Source organism: Equus quagga, chromosome 10 (assembly GCF_021613505.1).
Source record: "Equus quagga isolate Etosha38 chromosome 10, UCLA_HA_Equagga_1.0, whole genome shotgun sequence".
Taxonomy (NCBI): Eukaryota; Metazoa; Chordata; class Mammalia; order Perissodactyla; family Equidae; genus Equus; species Equus quagga.
Genome location: NC_060276.1, coordinates 45,893,315 through 45,914,235, shown reverse-complemented (window position 1 = coordinate 45,914,235; position 20,921 = coordinate 45,893,315). Strand labels below are relative to the sequence as shown.

Here is a 20,921-nt window from a genome sequence, read left to right as displayed (position 1 = left end):
AGTAGCTGAGTGCACTAAACGTATCAACTTATTTAAATCTCACCATAATCCTGTGGGGTTGGTAATAACATTCTTTACTTATTTAACATACATTAACTCATTATCTCTATTTTAAGATGAGGAAACAGTCATAGAGAGACCAAGGATTTGTACACAGTTACTCAGCTAGTGAATGGCAGATGCAAACCCAGGTAGCCTGGCTCCAGAGTCTCTGCTCTTAACCATTATACTCTAATGCTACTTGTCACAATTTTTGACACTTTGAAGAAGAGAAACATTACTATAATTTCCCCTTAGAATGGGATATCGGAAGCTCTTTTTTTTTGAGGAAGATTAGCCGTGAGCTAACATCTGCTTATCCTCTTTTTTTTTTTTTTTGCTGAGGAAGACTGGCCCTGAGCGAACATCCGTACCCATCTTCCTCTACTTTATATGTGGGACGCCTACCACAGCATGGCTTGCCAAGCGGTGCCATGTCCGCACCTGGGATCTGAACCAGTGAACCCCAGGCTGCCAAGGCAGAACGTGTGCACTTAACTGCTGTGCCACCGGGCCGCCCCTGGAAGCTCTTTTTATTTTCTTTCTCTTTTTCTCATAGTTCGACAGTTGCCACCAAACATACCTTCTCCCTCCAACAACCACATGACTTCGATGCAGGAATTTTTCACCTATTTACTGTGCAAAACAGAAATGACAAGGGACTACGTTTTACTTTTGAGGAATACTTTTCACCCCCTAGACTTCTGAGGCTGAAGGGCTGCCTCAAGGTTTCAAAATAGTACAATCTTTAACTGGAGCTTGCTGCTTAAAATAACATTTTGTCAAAAGACAATAATGATATATATATTATGCTAAGTGCCACTTTGATGTCGCAGTTCTTCATATCTGTGATTCTTGATCTATTTCTTAGGGCTTCTTATTTTTTTCTCTTTGCAGCGTGACCGAATTACAAGTTTTAGAAAATCTACTGTCAAAAAAGAAAAACTTCTTATTCAACATCCCATCGATTCTCAAGTTGCAATGAGTGAGTTTCCAGCAGCTCAGCCATTATACGATGAACGATCTTTGAATTTGTCAGAAAAGGAAGTACTGGATCTTTTTGAAAAAATGATGGTAAGTTAGACTCCTAATTTTGTTGTATTCTGTTTTTTTTTTTTTTGAGGAAGATTAGCCCTGAGCTAACATCTGCTGCCAAGCCTCCTTTTTTTTTTTTTTTTTTTCTGAGGAAGACTGGTGCTGAGCTAGCATCTATGCCCATCTTCCTCTACTTTATATGTGGGACACCTGCCACAGCATGGCTTGCCAAGTGGTGCCATGTCTGCATCCGGGATCTGAACTGGTGAACCCCGGGCCGCCGAAGTGGAACATGTGCACTTAACTGCTGCACCACCGGGCCAGCCCCTGTTGTAATTTTAAAATGCAAGTGCCCAGAATAACACTGGATTTTAAGTAAGTGTGTTTGTATGCACTGTGTTTATATCACGTAAAGAAGAGACCAGAAACTTGTTGATAGAACAGAACTATTCTCAAAAGTATCTGTGTTTTGAGCTAAAACATCCTTACCTGTCTGTCTTTTCCACTATGAGCTCCTAAAAGCAGGGGCTATCTTATTTCTTTTTGTTCTCTAATATTAGTGGTCTCTGGCCCATTGAGTCAATTTTTCAATCAACTAATTTGTGTTCCTGTTTCTATAAAGCAAAACAGACCTAAGTCCGCTTTGCTGAAAACAGCACAAGGTGTCCTGTTGGGCATTTGAAATAGAGTTGGGAGGGTAGAGGGTCAGAAAACAGCAGAGGGGACAGAGAAATTCATTCCTCCAAGTTTGTTCTATGAGCAACAGTCATACAACCTACGTTTTCTAGCATGTTTCTTATATTTTACAGCTTGTGGTCTCAATGATGTCTTAGATAATAAATACAGTATTTTCAGTATCCAGTAGTTTATGGTAGGAGAGGGGAGAGATGAGACATTGGGCCATATTCCTTTGGCTTGCTTGACCAGAGAGGAACTAGAGATGCTGATTCATGATTCATTCATTTATAATTCTATCCCACTTATCAGTGTACAGTTTTTTTGTGGATATCTATTTATCTAGAGTTAGGGTCCACAGGTGTTTCAAAGGTCCCCTCACCCACACCAAAATAAAAGGTTAAGAATCACTGAAAATCTAGACCCTTCTGCTCTGCCCATGATGGAACCCACCCCACTTATAATCTGCCCATATCACCCCCCCCATTCCCCCCCCCCCCTGTTTTCCTCCCTTTCCCCGCAGAGTTAGTAGGCCTTCAATAAATATGCATTGAAAGTTGCTGAATGAATAAAAATTCCCTTTATCTTTAAACTTTTCCTTGACTATTCTGTCTAGGCACAGCTGGCATCTGCCTTTTCCCGCTTCAAGCCCTTCCTCCTAGTTCTGTGGGACACCCTTTTTTCTGCTGTTTCTTCCATGCCATCTTCTTTGAACCATCTTTCAGCACTCCTTTCTCTTGTGAAGTCTCTTACTGGCCGACCTTCCTTCACGATGATAGCATCTGGCTCTCCTTTTAGCTTTTCCCCTGCTATGCATTTTGGTGATTTCAGCTATGATGTGGATCACCCCTCCAATGCATTTTTGCTCTGAGTTCCTTGATTTCCTAAACTGTGATCTCTGCATTTATATATTTAGCTAGTTATAGGCTTGACTACACCTTGGACGGTGTCATTCTTTAGAATTATTCCATCTGTAAGATCTTTAGCTCTGAAATTCTCCTGGGAAGCTAAACAAACTATATTACCTCTCCCAGGCCCTTAATTTTACAGAGCGCGGCTTGTGTAGTGGTCAAGAACTTGGACTTTGGGGCATTCAGACTTGGGTTTGAGTTCTGGCCATGCTGTTAATCACGTTACCTTGTGAAGGTTATATAACCTCTCTAAACTTTGTCTTCCTTCACTGTAACAAAGATAAAAGAGCATCTACTCATGGTTATTTTTAGGATTAAAGGAGATGATGCTCCTAGAACAGTGCCTAGCGTATAAGATTTCTGTATAAACAATTTTATAAAGGTTTCTTGCGTCCCTTTCCTTTATCAAATAAAGCTCTGTTCTTTCTTACCAATTTTTTCCATCCTCCTCAGTTTACCTCTTGGTTGTCTTATCTTAATCACCCAGAACAATGATGATAACAACATAGAAACAGAAACATGCTGTGACACTGTTAACACTTTTAATCTTTTAAAACCTTCTTTCTTCTCTTCACTCAAATTCAACTTACTGGTTTAATCTGCTGCCCAACTGCTTACTAATTTTTGCAATCTTGAACTGGTTCTTTTTTTTATAGACACGTCTCACTTTTTTTTTTTTTAAAGAATAGCACCTGAGCTAACATCTGTTGCCAATTTCCTTCTTTTTCTTCTTCTCCTCCCTGAAGCCCCCCAGTACATAGTTGTATATTCTAGTTGTAGGTCTTTCTGGTTGTGCTATGTGGGATGCCGCCTCAGCGTGGCCTGATGAGTGGTGCTAGGTCCACACCCAGGATCCGAACCAGCGAAACCCCGGGGGCACCAAAGTGGAGAGTGCGAACTTAACCACTCGGTCACGGGGCGGCTCCGTGAACTGGGTTCTTTGAGTTCATCAGGGGCATTGCCATTCAGGGGCATTCCCTTAAGCTCAACACTTACACGCCGTCTTTCACTTCATTCGTTTCCTCAGTCACTTCTAGTTGCCTGGCAAATGGTTCTGCTTTTGCAATGACTCTTAAATGTTTCCCAGTTGTCCTCCAGCTGCTCTTGAGGACTGCTAAAATAGCCTCCTAACCGGTCTTCCTTCTGTTCCAGGTTTTGCCTATTCTAATCCAGTACTGTACTGTTAATGATTCTGAGACAGTTCCTCTTCCAAAGCCCCAAGTGGGCCCTTCCGTTTTTAGACAACCATTTTATATGTCCCTACTCCATTGCCTCAACTGTGCTCCGAGATGACTATTTCACACCTTTGCTTTGCTGCTCAGGCCTCGGAACTCTTCCCCAACTTTATTCTCTGCTGCTGACCTTGCCGCTTAATTCACTGGGTAAATGGAAGCAGTCAGAAGAGAGCTTCTGCAGACTCCCTCTCCCTATCACCCTAACTTGTAGTATCGGCACTCACAGAGCTTGTCTTGCTCCCTGTCACCGTAGGTGAGCTTTTCATGTTACCATCCTTCCATGTGTGTACGAGATTCCATTCCTTTTCACCTACTCAAGGAGATTGCTCTCATAATTTTCTCCTCTCATCTTCCATTCCCAGCAGCCTACAAACATGCTGTCTCGTTTTATAAAACCTTTTCTTGACCTTATCTTCCTTGCCAGCTACTGCTCTATTTTTACTCTCCTTTGAAGCAAAACACCTCCCAATAATTTGTTTATATTCACTGCTTCCAATTTCTGTCCTTTCATTTTCTCTCCTGAACTCCCTCCAGCCAGGCTTCTATCCCACCATTCCATCAAAACTGTTCTCATCAGTGTCACCAAAGATCTTCATGCTGCTGAATCCCAGGATCAATTCTCAGTTCTCTTTTTTTTCTTTTAAAGATTGGCACCTGAGCTAACGTCTATTGCCAATCTTCTTCTTTTTTTTCTCCTTCTTCTTCTTCTCCCCAAAGCCCCCCAGTACATAGTTGTACATTCTAGCTGTAAGTCCTTCTGGTTGTGCTACGTGGGACGCAGCCTCAGCATGGCCTGATGAGCGGTGCCGTGTCCGCACCTGGGATCCGAACTGGCTCAACCCGGGGCTGCCAAAGTAGAGCGCGCAAACTTAACCACTCAACCGCTCGGCCCGGGGCGGCCCCTCAGTTCTCATCTTAATTGACCTATCAGCATTTGATGCTGTTGATCATTCTCTCCAACTTGAAATGCTTCCCTCCCGCCAACATTCATCCCCCTCTACATCTTTGGCTGCTTCTTTTCAGTCTTATTTGCTGATTCCTTTTTACATCCTCCACCTCTAAACGTTGGAGAGACCCAGGGATCAGTCCTCGAACATCTTCCCTTCTCTATCTGCGCTATGTTCTTTGGCGATTGCAACCAGGAATATGGCTTTAAATTCCATTTGCACACAATTCTCAGATTTACCTCCAGCTTGGTCCTCCAGTCTGAATTCCACACTCATATATCAAACTTCATAATCAGCATCTCTCCATGGATGTTCAACAGACTTCTCGAAAGTAACATATCCAAAATGGAACTGCTGATGTCCCTCCAGACCTGCTCCTCCCAGTGTCTTCCTTGTCCATTGAGTTACTCAGGCCAGAAACCTTAGATTTTTCTTTGGCCGCTCTCTCTTTCTCAGATTCCAGATTTAATTCATTAGGAAATCCCATTAGTTCTCCCTTCAGTGTAGACTTGCAACATCTAATCATTTCTTATCACCTTCACTGGTCTCACGCTGGTTGAAGCCTAACCTGGAGTGCCACAAGAGTGGTAGGACTAGTAGGACTACCACAGCTCTTAATTGGTCTCCTTGCTTCCACCCATGACCCTCTACGGTATATTCTCAACACAGAGACATGATCCATTTAAACCCTGAATAATGTCACGTCACTTGGCTTCTCAAATCTCTACCACGACTCCTCATTTCATTCAGTGTAAAAAAAGCCAGTATACTAATATAATAACCTCAAGGCCCTATATGATCTGACCCCTACCTTACCTCTCTGATATCTTCTTCTACTGCTCTCCCACCTTGCTCACTCTGCTTCGGTCACACACGTGCCTTTATGTGATTGTAGCTGTGAGCAAAAATAACTCCTGGAAGTTTTCAATTTTTTCAGTTTGGGTACAGCATTTACAAGTTTTTCAAACTTTGTACATTTCTATTTTATGGTTTGTATATTAATTTTAATGTCTCACGAGAAAATTACTACGTTCCTCTTTAAATGTGTTAGGTTTTTAAAAAGATTTGCTTATTGGATTCATAAATGTGATTTAAAGAAAGGTACAACCTGGTGCCACATTTTCCCTAATGGGAATTTTTCCTTCCATGAGAATTTTGGAATTAGAAATCAAAAAAACGTGATTTGATTAAAAGTAACAACCAAAAGATCAATAAAAAACTTTTTAAGGATTGTGTCTCTTCTTTGAGAGAAATCCATTTGTACTTTGAGCATTATGTATTTTCTATATTAGTTTTAGTTTGACTGTAACCAATTTACAGTGAAGAAGTTATTTTATGAATGATCAGAGCTTTCATTTACTGTGCGCTTATGGGCCAGGCATGTAACTAAACAGTTGTCATGTAGTGTTTGAGTTGATCCTTTTGACAGCGCTGCAAAGTAGGCAACAGGGTTATACTCCATTTTCAGGCAGTTGAGGCTTAGAGAGGCTAAATAAATTAGTTCTGTAACTTGCCTAAGTGAGTAAGTGACTGAGCTGGAACTTAAATTTAGGTACATAAAAGTCTAAAAAATTGGTCTTTTAGTAACGTCTATCTTGAATAATGTTTCATTCAAGCTAAATATAAAATTAATACATTTTCCTTGCACACATACTTGGTAGAGAGGACAACTCAGAGGTACATTGGCTTGTAGGTGAAGCCCTCCTGGGATGGATTATTTCCTGCTGATGAAAGTTTTCTGTAATCACTTTTTACAGAGCATCAGTTGAAAAGAAAGAGGCTGACAATATAATAATGGAAAACTGTTAAAATGCCATTATCAAAGTTGATTGGGAGAAGACACTTAAATTGTTCTATTTCTGACACACAGAAGTAGATTTCCAGATACAAAATTTCGCTTTTTTATTTCACTCTTTGTGAGTGTCCTTCCTTGTACAAATAAATGTAATAGAGGTCCTTGTCCTACTTGATGACTATTATGACAATCTTGTTTCTCTTGATTCTCACCTTTGATCGTGCTATTCCTGTTGATCGGCTTTTGTAGATTTTAGAGGACTACAAATGTTTAGACCATTTGGCCTAAACACTATATATGTGTTTTGGGATAACATACCCTGGGGTGTAAAACGTTTTAAATAATTGTGTAAAATAGAACATTATACACAGTAATAGTGTATGAGATGCTTGACAAGAAATAAATTACCTTAAAATTGCTAATACCATTTATTATTTGGAATTTCTGGGTAATATATTTTGGTGAAACTTTTGGCGAAAAGCCTAAATAATGAAAGGCGATATTCAAATATAACCCTTTCTTACTCTGATAATTGAAATTCTCGTTGTGCCTGAGGATCATATCTATCACCAGCAGTTCTCATTTTATAGCTTTCTAGATGTAGATTACAGGGGATATTGGGTTAAATCTGAAAATACTGCAGGACATGTTTTTTTAAAGTATTAACTCTTTGATTTGATGGCTATAACTCTTATTTAATTGCTAATAGCTCATTTTAAAAATCACTTGAGGGGGCCTGCCCAGTGGCGCAGTGGTTATGTTTGTGTGCTCCACTTCAGCAGCCCGGGGTTTGCAGGTTCAGATCCTGGGCACGGACCTACACGCCAATCATCAAGCCATGCTGTGGCGGTGTCCCATGTACAGATTGGCACAGATATTAGCCCAGCAACAATCTTCCTCAAGCAAAAAGAGGAAGATGGCCAACAGATGTTAGCTCAGGGCCAATCTTCCTCACCAAAAAAAAAAAAAAAGAAAATAAAAAAGGAAAAAAATAAAAATCACTTGACTCTTTTATAGCTAAGTAAAATCCTGGAACAAGTCCAGTTAGCTGAAAGATCTGAGTGGTTAAGTTTTCCTTTACCTACTGTGTTAGTAGATTACTGACATTCCATTAGCTCTGACATCTATTCTCTGCATTGGTATGTCAGTTTTCATACTGTGGCTACTCAGTGAAACAATTATAGCCAGATCTTGTGAGTAATGGTATCAATGCCTATTACTGACAAATTTAGAGGCCCAAATTACCTGCGTGGGGTAAATGATACTTGCTCTTGCAGATCCCTGTTCCCCTTCTCTGCCCAGAGTCATGTTTTCAAACCTTCCACAAGCAGGTAAGAGTAGTAGGACCAAAACAACAATACTCTTTCCATGTTTTTGTTTTTGGTAATTTTAAAGATTGGCACCTGAACTAACAACTGTTGCCAGTCTTTTTTTTTTTCTGCTTTTACTCCCCAAATCCCCCCAGTACGTAGTTGTACATTCTAGTTGTAGGTCCTTCTGGTTGTGGCATGTGGGACACTGCCTCAGCATGGCCTGACGAGTGGTGCCATGTCCGCGCCCAGGATCCGAACCAGTGAAACCCTGGGCCACTGAAGTGGAGCGTGCAAACTTAACCACTTGGCCACAGGGCCGGCCCCTGTTTTTGGTAATTTTAAAAGATGACTGAATTATAGAGTATTACACATCATCTTTAACCCCAAATTCACATTTGAATGAGATTCATATTTATAACCTTTCTCATGCTAATCAGCGGCATTTCGTATGCTTCTAATTAGGATTGGTGAAATATCTCCTCCTTTCCACTTTAAACATAAGGAAATTATTAATGCTGTAATTGAATATCTATTCAACACTTTAAGTTTCATAGCCTTTGAACTTACTGAGAATAGCTGGGTTTTGTACATTGAGGCTACTATGTAAGGACTATTGGATGGTTAATAGTGACAACTTGTTTGTACCCAAGCTGATTTAATGCGATTAGAGCTAGGAGAGAAGTGTGTCTGGACATTTGCATTTCCTTTTGAATTTTATTGCTCTTTTGTGTGTAGTTGTTTTCTTTTAGGGAATGGGGGAAGTGGGGATTTCCATTTTAAGCTTAAAAAAAAGTGAACATAGTGACTTTTTGGAAATTCAAGTTGTAATTTGATTTCTACTAGCTAGCACAAGGACCTATTGATGGAGGTCCAGCTGACATTGGTGACGTTGGATTTTTATGGCTATGTCAGTAAGGACTGTGCTCTAATACAGGTAATTAAATAGTTTTGTCGTATGCAAAAGATGAGGCTAGTGATGATTTATGGTTAATTTATTTCAACGTCATTTATTAAAGGCAGTGTTTAATATGTGATTCTACATGCAAATGTGATGTTTTACACTTTGTTTCTATTCTGCAATTTATATTAATATACTTTGCATTTTTGTCGTGGTTTAATGGTAGTATAGTTATATGCAATAAATACTAAATTATCTGTCCCATATGCCATCTGCTAGAACTCTCATAAATGATCCCAAAGCTTTTAATTTTTGTTCTCTCACTTTTGCTGTCTATCAGCCTAGAGAGAATAGTTGACTTTGAACCCTAGGGGTTGTACTTTAACCCAAGTGTGCTTGTTGTCCCCTGACTGCTGCCATGGGTTTCTTTCCCATCCGACACCAGTCTTTTAGAAAGGAGTTGCTTAGCTTGGCTGAGAACCTTTCAGTACTGTCAGCATAAGTAATTTTAATTAATGGTTAAATTACCATAAAATAAATTATAGGTAAACTAGGTCCTATAATCGACAATAACCCATGGAAGTACTTTTCAGCAATGACTAGATCCTTAGAAATTGTCTAGATAACGTAATTTCCATTGGTTACATTTACATTTCCAGTATCCTTACTCCATATCATTACACTGAGAGAACACTAGCATCGTTTCTAGTCAATGTAATTTATTTTCTTACACAGACTCCTAAGAAAAACTTATAAAGGGGGAGCAAAACTTCCCCATTAAACAGGTCTAAAAGGTGACTAATGGGTCACTTTCTAATTTCCGTACCAAATATAATTCTCACCAAAGGTTCACAAGTGAGGTGGTTGTAGCATAGGAGGCTCAGGAAGAGGAATTAAAGGAACTAGGTTTGCAAATTTTCTCTGATTGTAGCTGGGAAACTTCGCAATTCACTGTCTCTTTTCTTGGTTTGTACATAAAAATGTTTTCTAAGATATTTTTTCTGTTTGAAAGCTTCCACTAGTGTTTATTGCCATGAATGCATTTCCACAACCATTTATCCATATATGCAAAGGTGCATTGATAGGTACGGAGATGAATGCATTACCTCCCTTGACCCCATAGAACTCAGGGTTTAGTCAGGGGGACAAACAAGTAACCGGGTGATTTCCATGGTGGTAGGACAGCTATGAATGGGCCACTGTGGGTACTCAACCCAGTGCAGAGGCTCAGGCAGCAAACAGAAGACCTGAATAGACAACAAAACCCAGGGTCACTTCTGAATTTTCAGTCTTTGCTTTTTGGTATTAAAGTATTCTCAAGGTTTGAATGATTTAATTCATCAGGGTCCAGTGCCTTCTATCTGCCAGGTACTGTTCTAAGCTCTGAGGAGAGAGAGCAGAGAACAGCTCAAGGAAAATCCCTGCCGTCAAGGAGCTTATGTTGTGATGGGGCGATAGAGCAGACCACAAGGTGTAATTGTGAGAAAGAAAAAGCAAAGGCAAATTTCTGCGTCATGGAGAAGTTTCTTTGATGGCTCTCTGCTGAATGCCAGCTAGTTTGTTAGGCGCAGGGAATGTAGCCATGACAAAGACACTATCCCTGCCTCTAGGATTTCAGTTTGTACGGCTCGAAGGGTAAGAATAGTTTTTATAGTTTTAAATCATTGAAAAAAAAATTGGAAGAAGGTTTCAGGGCACATGAACATTATATGAAGTTCAGTGTGCATAAATAAAGTTTTTGTTGAATGCAGCCATTCAACAAACGGATGGCAGCCGTGGCCATTTGTTTATGTATTGTAGATGGCTCCCTTTGTGCTACAAATGCAGAATAGTTGGATAGTTGTGACAAAGATCCTGTGACCCACTGAACCTAAAACATATACTCTCTGGCCCTTTACAGAAAAAGTTTGCCTACCTCTGAACCAGTGTCGTAGTCCCCAAACTTTTTGATTCCCTACCCTGTTGGAAAAGAAATGTATGGATTTGAGCAAGTAACACCAATGTGTTTTATTTAAAAATTATATACATATATGTATGTACTAATACTATGCATGTTATAAAATGCAGACATAGAAAGTAAAGAATGAGAAAAACATGGAATGAACAAGATTTTCAAATGATTTAAAATGAGTTTATTTTATTTATTAATAGTACAAAAGCCTTTGCTGTCATGATTAATAACTTTTTAGTGAGAGCGGTGTCAATGTGACATTACTTTTTATGTCTTGCTTAAAAAAAGACAGTAATTAGAAGGTTTAGTTCCAAGTTCATTTTATTTTGATATTTGGTTTAATGTCTGTTATAGTTGAAACATAAATCTGACAAAGATACGTAGGTCCAAGTGGAACAAGAACATCATTAGCAACACTCACTAAATCATAGTATTAACTTTCCTCAGTTCAATCCATGAATCAAGCCAAGGTTCCCTGCTGAACCATGGCTAGGAAATTTCCGTCTTCCTTGATGACAGTCAGTTGTTCTTGCAACTAATCTTAGAGTGTTGCCTTTTTATATTTTTAAATAAATGGATTCAAAATGGGCTTTAAAAAATGGGCCTCAACGGATACCCTCGGGGACATGGGCTCTTGCGTTTTTCCTTCCACATTCTTAGTGTGTAGACCCTCATTCCCCTCTTTGTCTGCTCATGTCCGCTCCAGACGTTGCATCCAATGCCAGGAAGGAGGAGGAAGAGGTGAGTCACGCAAAGGATGAAAGGGACTGACCTGGAAGTTGGGTCTGCCAATGTGTGTGCGTCTTTTCCAATGAAGTTCATTTGAATAGTTACTTTCTTACTAATTGTTCGACCTTCAAGGGATTACTTGTCTTTTTGTGAATGAAAAATGCCTAAGTCATGCTAAATTTCAGCAGTTTTTAAATACTTGAGATATTTAAAATCTTATGATAACCAGAGATATGTCTCTAAGGCACGATGTTTCACGCTCACTTCCTACCTCGTTTCAAAGTATTGTAAATATTCTACTGTATTTGAAACAGCTTGCTTTTATTTAAAAAAAGAGCTACAGTCTTGACTCTGTGTGATGCTCTGTGTCCTTTAGTTTCAACTTTCTTGCAGTGGCTTGAATTTTACATATGGAATAACCTTACTCAGAAATCCTTCTCACTTATGGTTTTTTCATAAAACATCTTTTTATTAAGTAAATCATTTATTTTGGTAATATGTTGTCTCTTTTAGGTTGTTCCATTAGTAACACAAAGAAAAGTAGTTTCTCTATTTCATTATTGAAGCAATCTAGCAAATAATATACCCTGAATTATTTTTAAAAACCAGCTATATTTTCATTCAGCTGTATGATAAACGTCCCACACTGAGTAATTTTTCTAATACTTGTGTTAGAAAATTTTCCGCACTGATTTCTATGTGTCTTCTGACAGTATTTGCTGACAGAGGACTGTGTTTTAGTTTGCTGCCGTGTTGTTTTGCATGTACTGTTTTAGCTGCTTCTACCAAGCGTTTCCCCAGTGTCCCAGAACCTTTTGTGTTTCACTATCAAAGAAGGAAAAAATTCAAAAGAGGCTTCCAAACATGTGTCATTAGGTTTACAAAATTTCACTATGGTGCTGTATTGAGTATCACATGATTTTAGTTATTGCTGAGAAAACTGGAAAAGCTCACTTCACGCTCTGGATGCTTGGATTTTAAATGGCCTGTTAATCTGAGGTGGCTTTATGCCATCATTAGCTAATATTTTAAGGTACAATGTGCACATAAAGTGAGAGTCATCACTGATAATTGATGCATATCCCTGTTTCAAATAGTTACCTTAATAATTTTTAATCTTGTGGGATCAGCTTCTTATTAGCTTTAGATTTTTGTTATTTTTACCATACAGTATAGTGATTGATACAAGGCTCAGACTTATGAGTAGGGAGGTATAAGAGTGTAACATTTTCTTCTTCCCTTGAGCTTGCATTATTGATATTATGCTATTATTCTCAATCTGTGGTCTTTGCAGGGATCTTAGTATTTTTTTTTTTTGGTGAGGAACATTGGCCCTGAGCTAACATCTGTTGCCAATCTTCTTCTTTTTGTTTGAGGAAGATTGTCCCTGAGCTAACATCTGTGCCAATCTTCCTCTACTTTGTATGTGGGATGCTGCCCCAGCATGGCTTGATGGGCAGTGTGTAGGTCCATGCCCAGGATCTGAACTGGTGAACCCTGGGCCACCAAAGCAGAGTGCGCCAACTCAACCACTACACCACTGGGCTGGCCCCAGCAGGAATCGTTTAGAGCCACTTTTCCATTTTTCTGGGTCTTTTTGAGGGTTGATTTAGTTAAAACTAGATAAAAGAACCTGTCAATCCCCTTAACCAGGTCCATGTAAACTGCAGTAGGTTGCAGTACACTGACAGTGAACACACGTGCATTGTGAATACCCTACTCTTCTCCCAAGATACTTCCTGTACTGATTGGATCTGCAGATCCAGTGAGGGTCCCAGTGTTATTCTCCTATTAAATATTAAAGCGTCTTTCCTTGTATCTTTGGAATAAAAATAAATATTTCGCAGACCGCAGTGGACCCTTTATGTAATCTCTGGACTCTGGAAACCACTGGTTGAATGTTGAGCTCAGGAGTTAGGATTCTGGGAAAGTGAAAATAACATTTGTGTTTTCTAATATAGAAATATATTTTCTGAAATTTCCCTCCTGATGGGAAAGAGATATATGTAGATATTCAAAGTTGGATCCCTCCAACAGGACCTGAAAGCAGAAATAGCTGAAGAGTTTTTGAGCCATACTCAGTGACATTCACTTAATACCACATTGCTGTTTTTTTTTTTTTTTTTTTTTTTGCTTTGGGCTCTACACTACTTGTAGAAATATGTATTTGGACAATTTTTTCCTTTAACCTTGTTTCCCGTCTGAGCTTCTATATGTTAAGTGGCTATAGTCTATATAGGTAAAGTTAGCTGGATCTTTTGAAAACATGAGGTAGTTAATTAATGCCAGGTAGAATTGGCCAATTATTTAATGATGTAGGAGAATCCCTGACACTTTTCTTGGAATTTTCAAAAGAAATATTCTCTCTTTTCTAGTCCACAGAAGCTAGAGGAATTAGGAAACATCTTTAGAAAAGAATACATTAAACAAATGTAAAAATCCATTACTTTATTACCTTAAAAGAATCAAAGATAACTATACTCACTGTTGATGCTAGGGTATATTTTTAGGTACTAGGGCATCACTAGTTCATTCTCTTCAGGGGTGCAGGTCTCCTCAAGAGAGATGGTGAAGAACGCTTGAGTAAGTATTCTTGAGAAGCAGAAGGAAGAGGGCAAGCATTTGATGTTGAAGTCAACTTCAGATTTAAAAACAGCAAATGGAAAATCCAGTCTTAAGCTGGGATCAAGACATGTTGTGGAAACAGAAACAGTTCATTTATAGAAAATATATAGAAATTTATCGGAAATTTATTGAAAGAAGGAACCAGTATTACTTCCGTCTTATAGGGAAGGAAGAGATGTAAAAACGTAAAAGATTCACATTTACCTCTCATAAAGCAAAACAGAAAAACAGTGGAAAAGTTAGGAAAATAGAAAATGATGTTAGAAGGCAAGGAGAAAGTTTTAAAAATTATGTTGTCACCTATTTAAAGATTTGTGGGGGGAGAATGAGAGGAAGAGGAAGGAGTGAGAATAAGAATGAATGAATAAATGAATGAGAATATAAATGAATGAACGGGCAGCTGGTTCAACTTTTAACTTCCTCATTTGACGCCATTCTCATATGGCTCCTCAGTAATAACTCTAGGAATACAATTTTTATTTGCTGAAGAAGTGAACCAATTTGTCTTTAATGGGAAAATTGTATCATGGCGCATGTAGAAGGAGAAAAAACGGTTTACTGTTTACAGAAATGGCTTTAAAAATATAAGTGGTTAATTCTTTAGACTTTAAACAGCAGTGTTTAAAACTACAAAATACTACATTTTTCTCCTGCGTTACAGAAGTACTAACTAAATGTTGAACATACTCAGAGCTTGCTTTTGTGTTTTGAGTACCATAAGAAATCAGTGGGTTTAGAAGTAGTTTTATATTCAATTACATTGTTTAGAATTAATGTTGAATTATGAGTATTGCTCTATTTAGTTTTATGACTATATTATAAAGCTGGAGTTAATGATTTGGAAGTATTAGCTGCCTAATTACTAGTATGTTTCTTATTTCTAAAAGAATAAAATGAGTCATTATGGTCTCTTCTGTTCCTGTGAATGGTACCTATTCCCAGTCAACCTCTGCAGCAAGTTCATAGGTATAAAAAATGTTGGTGGCTGTAAAGCAAATTAAAATTTTTAGAGAAAAGCTCCTAAATATCACGTTGGTTCAACAAATATTTATTAAATGCTTAGTGCATCCCAGGCACTGTGCTCTTTGCTGGCAGTCCAAAGATAAAAAAAGACCCAGTTTCTGTCCTCAGCTTATAGTTTAGCGGAGATGGATTTATCAGATGGTTTCAATTTAAGTACTCCAATATAGGAATTAATATGGAAGAACAGAGTGAAGATAGTCATTTCTAAGGGAGATGTTTTAGGGGAAATCTGAAGAATCAGCAGAAGTAAGAGTTAGCCAGATGTGGATTTGGGTGGGGTGGGGTGAGATGGGATGGGGGTTAATAGAGGGAGAGGGTGGGGAAATGACAGCATTCTGGGCAGAGGGAACAGCATGATGGGCAAAGTAACGGAAGTGTGTAACAGCATAGCATATGTAGGAAAACTACAAACAACCTTGCATTATTAACCCGTAAGGGGTAAGATGAAAAGTGGGAAAAAAAATGAGACTGGGGAGGTGATCACACTAATAGCTAGCATTCTTTGAGAGCTAGTTAATATACACCAGGCTTGAGGTACGTGATCACACTTAATCTTGACAACATTCCACTGCTGTCTGTGATCTCATATTCCGCTTATTATTCTGCCCACCCGCATACAAAATGTCTCGACTCTGATGGCATGGTCCTAGCAGTGTATGCCGTTACGAATTGAGTGGAGGTGTATTGTGATGTGGAAATGTCGCTGGAAGGAGAGCAGACTCTCCATCTACAGACTGCCAGAGGTGGCACTCCCACACTCTTAGGCCTGGCTGTGAAGTGTACAGATACAGATACTCGGTCTTGTCAGCATTTCAGAGCTGATTCTACTTGGGAGATGCAGATTCATGCTAACCACATTTGCAGGAGACTGTAATTTAACCAGAACGTTTTGAGGCAGTAGAGACATAGCCTAGCATATGTGAGCAGTATTTAGGAGTTTAATGGAGACAAACACAATATGACTCAGCAGAATGATGTGCTTGCCAATAAGGTCATAAAATCAGAGGCTGAATTAATAGAAGTATAGTATTTCAAGATGAAGGAGGTGGAAGTCCTTTCCTTCCTTGCATTTATCAAACCACAGAGTATTTGAGAGAGAGAGAGATGGATGCTAAGTCATGTCACATGAAGGTAAGTTAAAGCTGGTATAGGTTATCCTTTAGCCTGAAGGAGAGAATGCTGCCTTCAAATAACATTTACATGGTTCTTGAGTTTATTCCCTCTGTCCAGTCTGACTACCATCTCTCTTAGTTCAGGCTCTTATCACTAGTCACTTGAGTTACTTCAATAGTTCAAATTATTGAAAATAAGAGAACCATATTTTCTCTGGTTTAAATAGAAATAAATATATTATTAAGACATATTAGGTAGCTCTTGAATCAGAAGGGTTGCAGAAATAGGCTCCAGTTAAAATGAGAGGAATAACTTCTAGAACCACACAACTGAAAGGTAGTCCCATTAAGGAGCTGTTGCTGTCCTAGAACCACTTGGTCAAACTGTTGTGATGAAAAAGATGCAGCCGCTGCCGTTAATTCCATAACCACGTCACCTCTGTTGCCACCCCGGCCAGCAATTTGGATGGCTTCCTCCTGGCCTGCTTCTGTACGTGGTTCACTTCCGAATCTTCAGCTATAAATGCATTTCACTGGTGGAGACTAAGCCGCATGCCTGTACTCCAGTTGTAAGGGAGACTGGCAAATGTCCTTGTTATGGATTCTTTCTTGGTTAGGTGGAACCGACACTGTGAGGATGTATTAAAATGTAGAGGGCGTGTTGGGCAACCCAAGCTGACAGAAGACCCCTGTGGTCTCCTAGGTGGTCTCCTTGGCCTCACTCAGATTCTTCTTATCCTTCAAGACCCAAATCCTGGTGAAGACTTCTCTGACCTTTTCCCCTGTCCTCTGCGTTCCCAAAGCATCGTTTGCCTACCTCTAGTGTAATTATTGGTTTGCATATCTGTTTTCTCTACCAGACCATGAATTATTTATTTTTATTTATTTAACAAAGATAGCATTGTCCTAAGTGCTTCATAAAGAAGAATTCATTTAATTTGTGGGTACTTTCAAATTTTCACTCCCCTAGCCAGCCTAGCACAGTCCCTGGGGTGTGATATGTGTCCAGTAAATGAGTTGATTCCAAATTCGAAAGTAGAGAAGAAACAATAAGCATACGGTCCTGCCACCTTAACCTGCTGTGGATATTTTGTTGTACATATTTCACACCCAGTCATCCAAAGAAAAACTTGGCAAAAATGAAGCTGCCCTAAGATGGGGGGGGGGGGTGCTGCCTGCAGAGGTGGTGAGTTCCCTGTTAGTTGAAATTGACTCAGAACATAGATGAGCATCTGTGGACTACAGGAAAAGTGCCCTTCAGCCTCATCTCTGTGACTCTACTTTGATTCAACAATGCTGGATCTAGCCTATGAGAGAGAAAAAGAGGAAAAAGATGTTTTTTGCCTTCAAGTAAATCATTAACAAGTACAATATATACAAATGAGAAATAAGGAGATAAGATAAGAACAGTAGGGGTAGAGACCGTGATAGTGGTGATTTGGAAGGGGGGTCATGCATATATACACAGAATTTATAAGATATCGACTGTGAATGCATCGTCATAGGAGTCACTGCAGTGGGTACAAGGGTAGATCATGAGATTGCTGCTGTCAGTGAAGTTACTATTCAATAGATGGATACAGTTTGATTACTTTTTAGGAGTCCTTTGTTTTTTTCCCCACATTCTCATATGTACATCTTTAAAATAATTTTAATGTCTTTTCCTTGTTTGTCCATTAGTTTACTTGATTAAAAAAAAAAGAGGGGTCTGCCCGGCGGCACAACGGTGGAGTTCACCTGTTCCACTTTGGTGGCCTGGGGTTCGCCGGTTCGGATTCCAGGTACAGACATGGCACCAATTACCAAGCCATGCTGTGGCAGGTGTCCCACATATAAAGTAGCGGAAGATGGGCATGGATGTTAGCTCAGGGCCAGTCTTCCTAAGCAAAAGGAAAAGGATTGGCAGCAGATGTTAACTCAGGGCTAGTCTTCCTCAAAAAAAGTAAAAAAAATTAACAATGGCCAGAATTATTGAGAGTAAAGGGATAAAAATATTTTTTTTCTTTTTTAAAAAATTGAGATAATCACATATTATAAAATTCACTGTCTGAAAGTGTACAGTTCACTGTTTCTTATTATATTCAAAGAGTTGTACAACTATCACAATGGTCAATTTTAGAACATTTTTATCACCCTCCTCCACAAAACACCATACCAATCAGTAGTCACACTCCAGTTCTCTTCTCTCCCTGCCTCCTGCTCCTGGCAACCACTAATCCACATTTTGTCTTTATAGATTTGCCTATTGTGGACATTCAATATAAATGGAGTCACATAATATGTGGTCTTTTGTTACTGTCTTCTTTGACTTAGCATACTGTGATTTCAAGGTTCATCCATGGCATAGCATGGATCAGTACTTCATGCCTCTTTATGACTGAATAATAGTCCGTTGTATGGATATACCACATTTGTTTATCCATTTGTGACTTGATGGACATTTGGATTGTTTCCACTCTGATGGTGCTGCTAGGAACATTCATGTACAAGTTTTTGTGTGGACATATGTTTTCATTTCTCTTGGGTATGAGCTGGGTCATATGGTAACTATGTATAACTTTTTGAGGAACTGCTAGACTCTTTTCCACAGTGACTGCATCATTTCATATTCTCACCAGCAGTGTGTGAGGGTTCCGATTTTTCCATATCCTCATCAGCGTTTGTTATTATCATCCTTTTTATCCTAGCCATCCTAGTGAGAGTGAAGTGGTATCTCATTGTGGTTTTGATTTGCATCTCCCTAATGAATAATGATGTTGAACATCCTGTGTTTATTGGCCGTTTGGGTATCTTCTTTAGAGAAATGTCTATTCAAATCCTTTGCCCATTTGAATTGGATTATTTATCTTTTTGTTGTTGATTTGTCAGAGTTCTCTATATATTCTGGATAGAAGTGCCTTATCAGACATATGATTTGTAAACATTTTCACCCCCTCTGTGTGTTGTCTTTTCATTTGATGTTACTTTCTGAAGTGGAGTCATTTCCAACTTGGTTTTGTGACCCCCCTCAAGAGTGTCTTAATATGTTGCAAGGACTAACATGAGTTTCAAGATTAAGAAAAATAGTGAAAGTGTTATATGCATGTGTATCACAAAATGAAGGAAGATTCCCAATCAGATTAAAGCTTATTGAACATCAAAACAGTGTGTTCTTTAATTGGATATTTTTCCCTCCAATGAGTGATTTTTGTTATTCCAATATAGCTAACTATGTTTCTGATTGGTTTTTTTGCTTTTCCAAATCCAGCAACTTCTCAGGAATTTTTCTTCAGTGACATAGATATATATTTCCTGTTAATTTACAAATCATATTTGCTTTTTGAGATAATAGTGATCCTAAGGGACCATATGCCAAATAGTAAGGTGTTTGTTTATTTGTGCTATCAGGGTGAATAAATAGCTTTGCTAAGGCTGTATGATGTATTAACTATGCCAGAAACTGCCAATTTATTCTGTGGAATAATTTATAAATATTTTTTCTTTCTGCTCATAAGTTGACTAGATAGAGATAGGAACCATGACTATATGGTAAAATTTATGCAAGATTATGGTATCTGGAGTGGAAAATAATAGCGAAAGATCCATAAAAATGATCATTGTTGTTAGTCACAGCATGAATTACTATTTTAAGCCAGAATATTAATATTTATTAGTCACTTTTGAACCTATTAAGTAGGAATTTGCTAATGCTCACGAAATGTTCTGTCTAATAGGAGGACATGAACCTTAATGAAGAACGAAAAGCTCCTTTACGGAACAAAGATTTTACCACCAAGCGGGAGATGGTCGTCCAGTATATTTCTGCTACTGCCAAATCTGTAAGTAGTGAGACTTGCCTGGCCCCGCCATACTGAGCGTAGCTTTGTCTGCTTGCAAAGAAACAAACCGAGATCTTCAAGTTCTTGCCTCAATGTACGCATATAGGCTATTCAGAAGGAAACATTATGCATGTATTTTTACACATTTAATATATATTTCAAAACTGTTCATAATTAGTATTCCGTTATTGGAAACCAGAGAGACTAAGGATAAAAGGCTGAGTTAATCCAGTGAGTTTTGGGGCAGAGGTTTTGTGCACTTACTAAAAGTTGACAGCAATTTGCAGGCATTCCACTGAACAGACAGTTTGTTATATGAAAATTTCGAATCTTGAGGGAGAAGACACAAACATAGCCTAGTCACAAGCTTTCGCTAAGCTTATATGAAAGCTCCATGGCTGGTATCTGCTTTGGTGAAATTTTTAGCAATCTTTTTAATACGCAGTTTTGTTAGTGTTTTTCATTATTTTACGCGATGTGAGCTCTGTAAACTGCCTCACAATTGCTATTGTACAGCTTAATTTAATATGAAGGAGGGCGCTGCCTAGAAGCTTTAATCAAATCTCTTTATGTGAGTCTCAGAAGACTCGAAAGTAGGGTTCATTGAAAAGACTTGTTACTGGCAGGGAAAACCTCGTGTTTTAATGGAATATGTTGCTTTCTTCACTTCCTAAGGTGCTTCCAGGTTTGACTTCTCTCTGTAAAAAAAAAAGCGTATTTTTGAAATGGTCAAATGCATCTTTTACATTTTCCTAAAGAAAAAGTTTTTCACATCTAGAGTTTATATATGTGTGTATATGTTATATATGTGTGTG

The 20,921-nt window shown here is 38.7% G+C and overlaps 1 protein-coding gene across 3 annotated transcripts in view; it reads left to right on the top strand.

Annotated features, from left to right (window-relative positions):
* The window catches only part of DIAPH2 (diaphanous related formin 2), an 817,147-nt gene that overhangs the window by 56,104 nt on the left and 740,122 nt on the right, over nt 1-20,921 (top strand). For all 3 annotated transcript variants that reach the window (XM_046673034.1, XM_046673033.1, XM_046673032.1), the window contains 2 exons: nt 937-1,113; nt 20,002-20,106. In XM_046673034.1, coding sequence (XP_046528990.1) covers nt 937-1,113; nt 20,002-20,106 — 282 coding nt within the window. The remainder of the gene's footprint in view (nt 1-936; nt 1,114-20,001; nt 20,107-20,921) is intronic.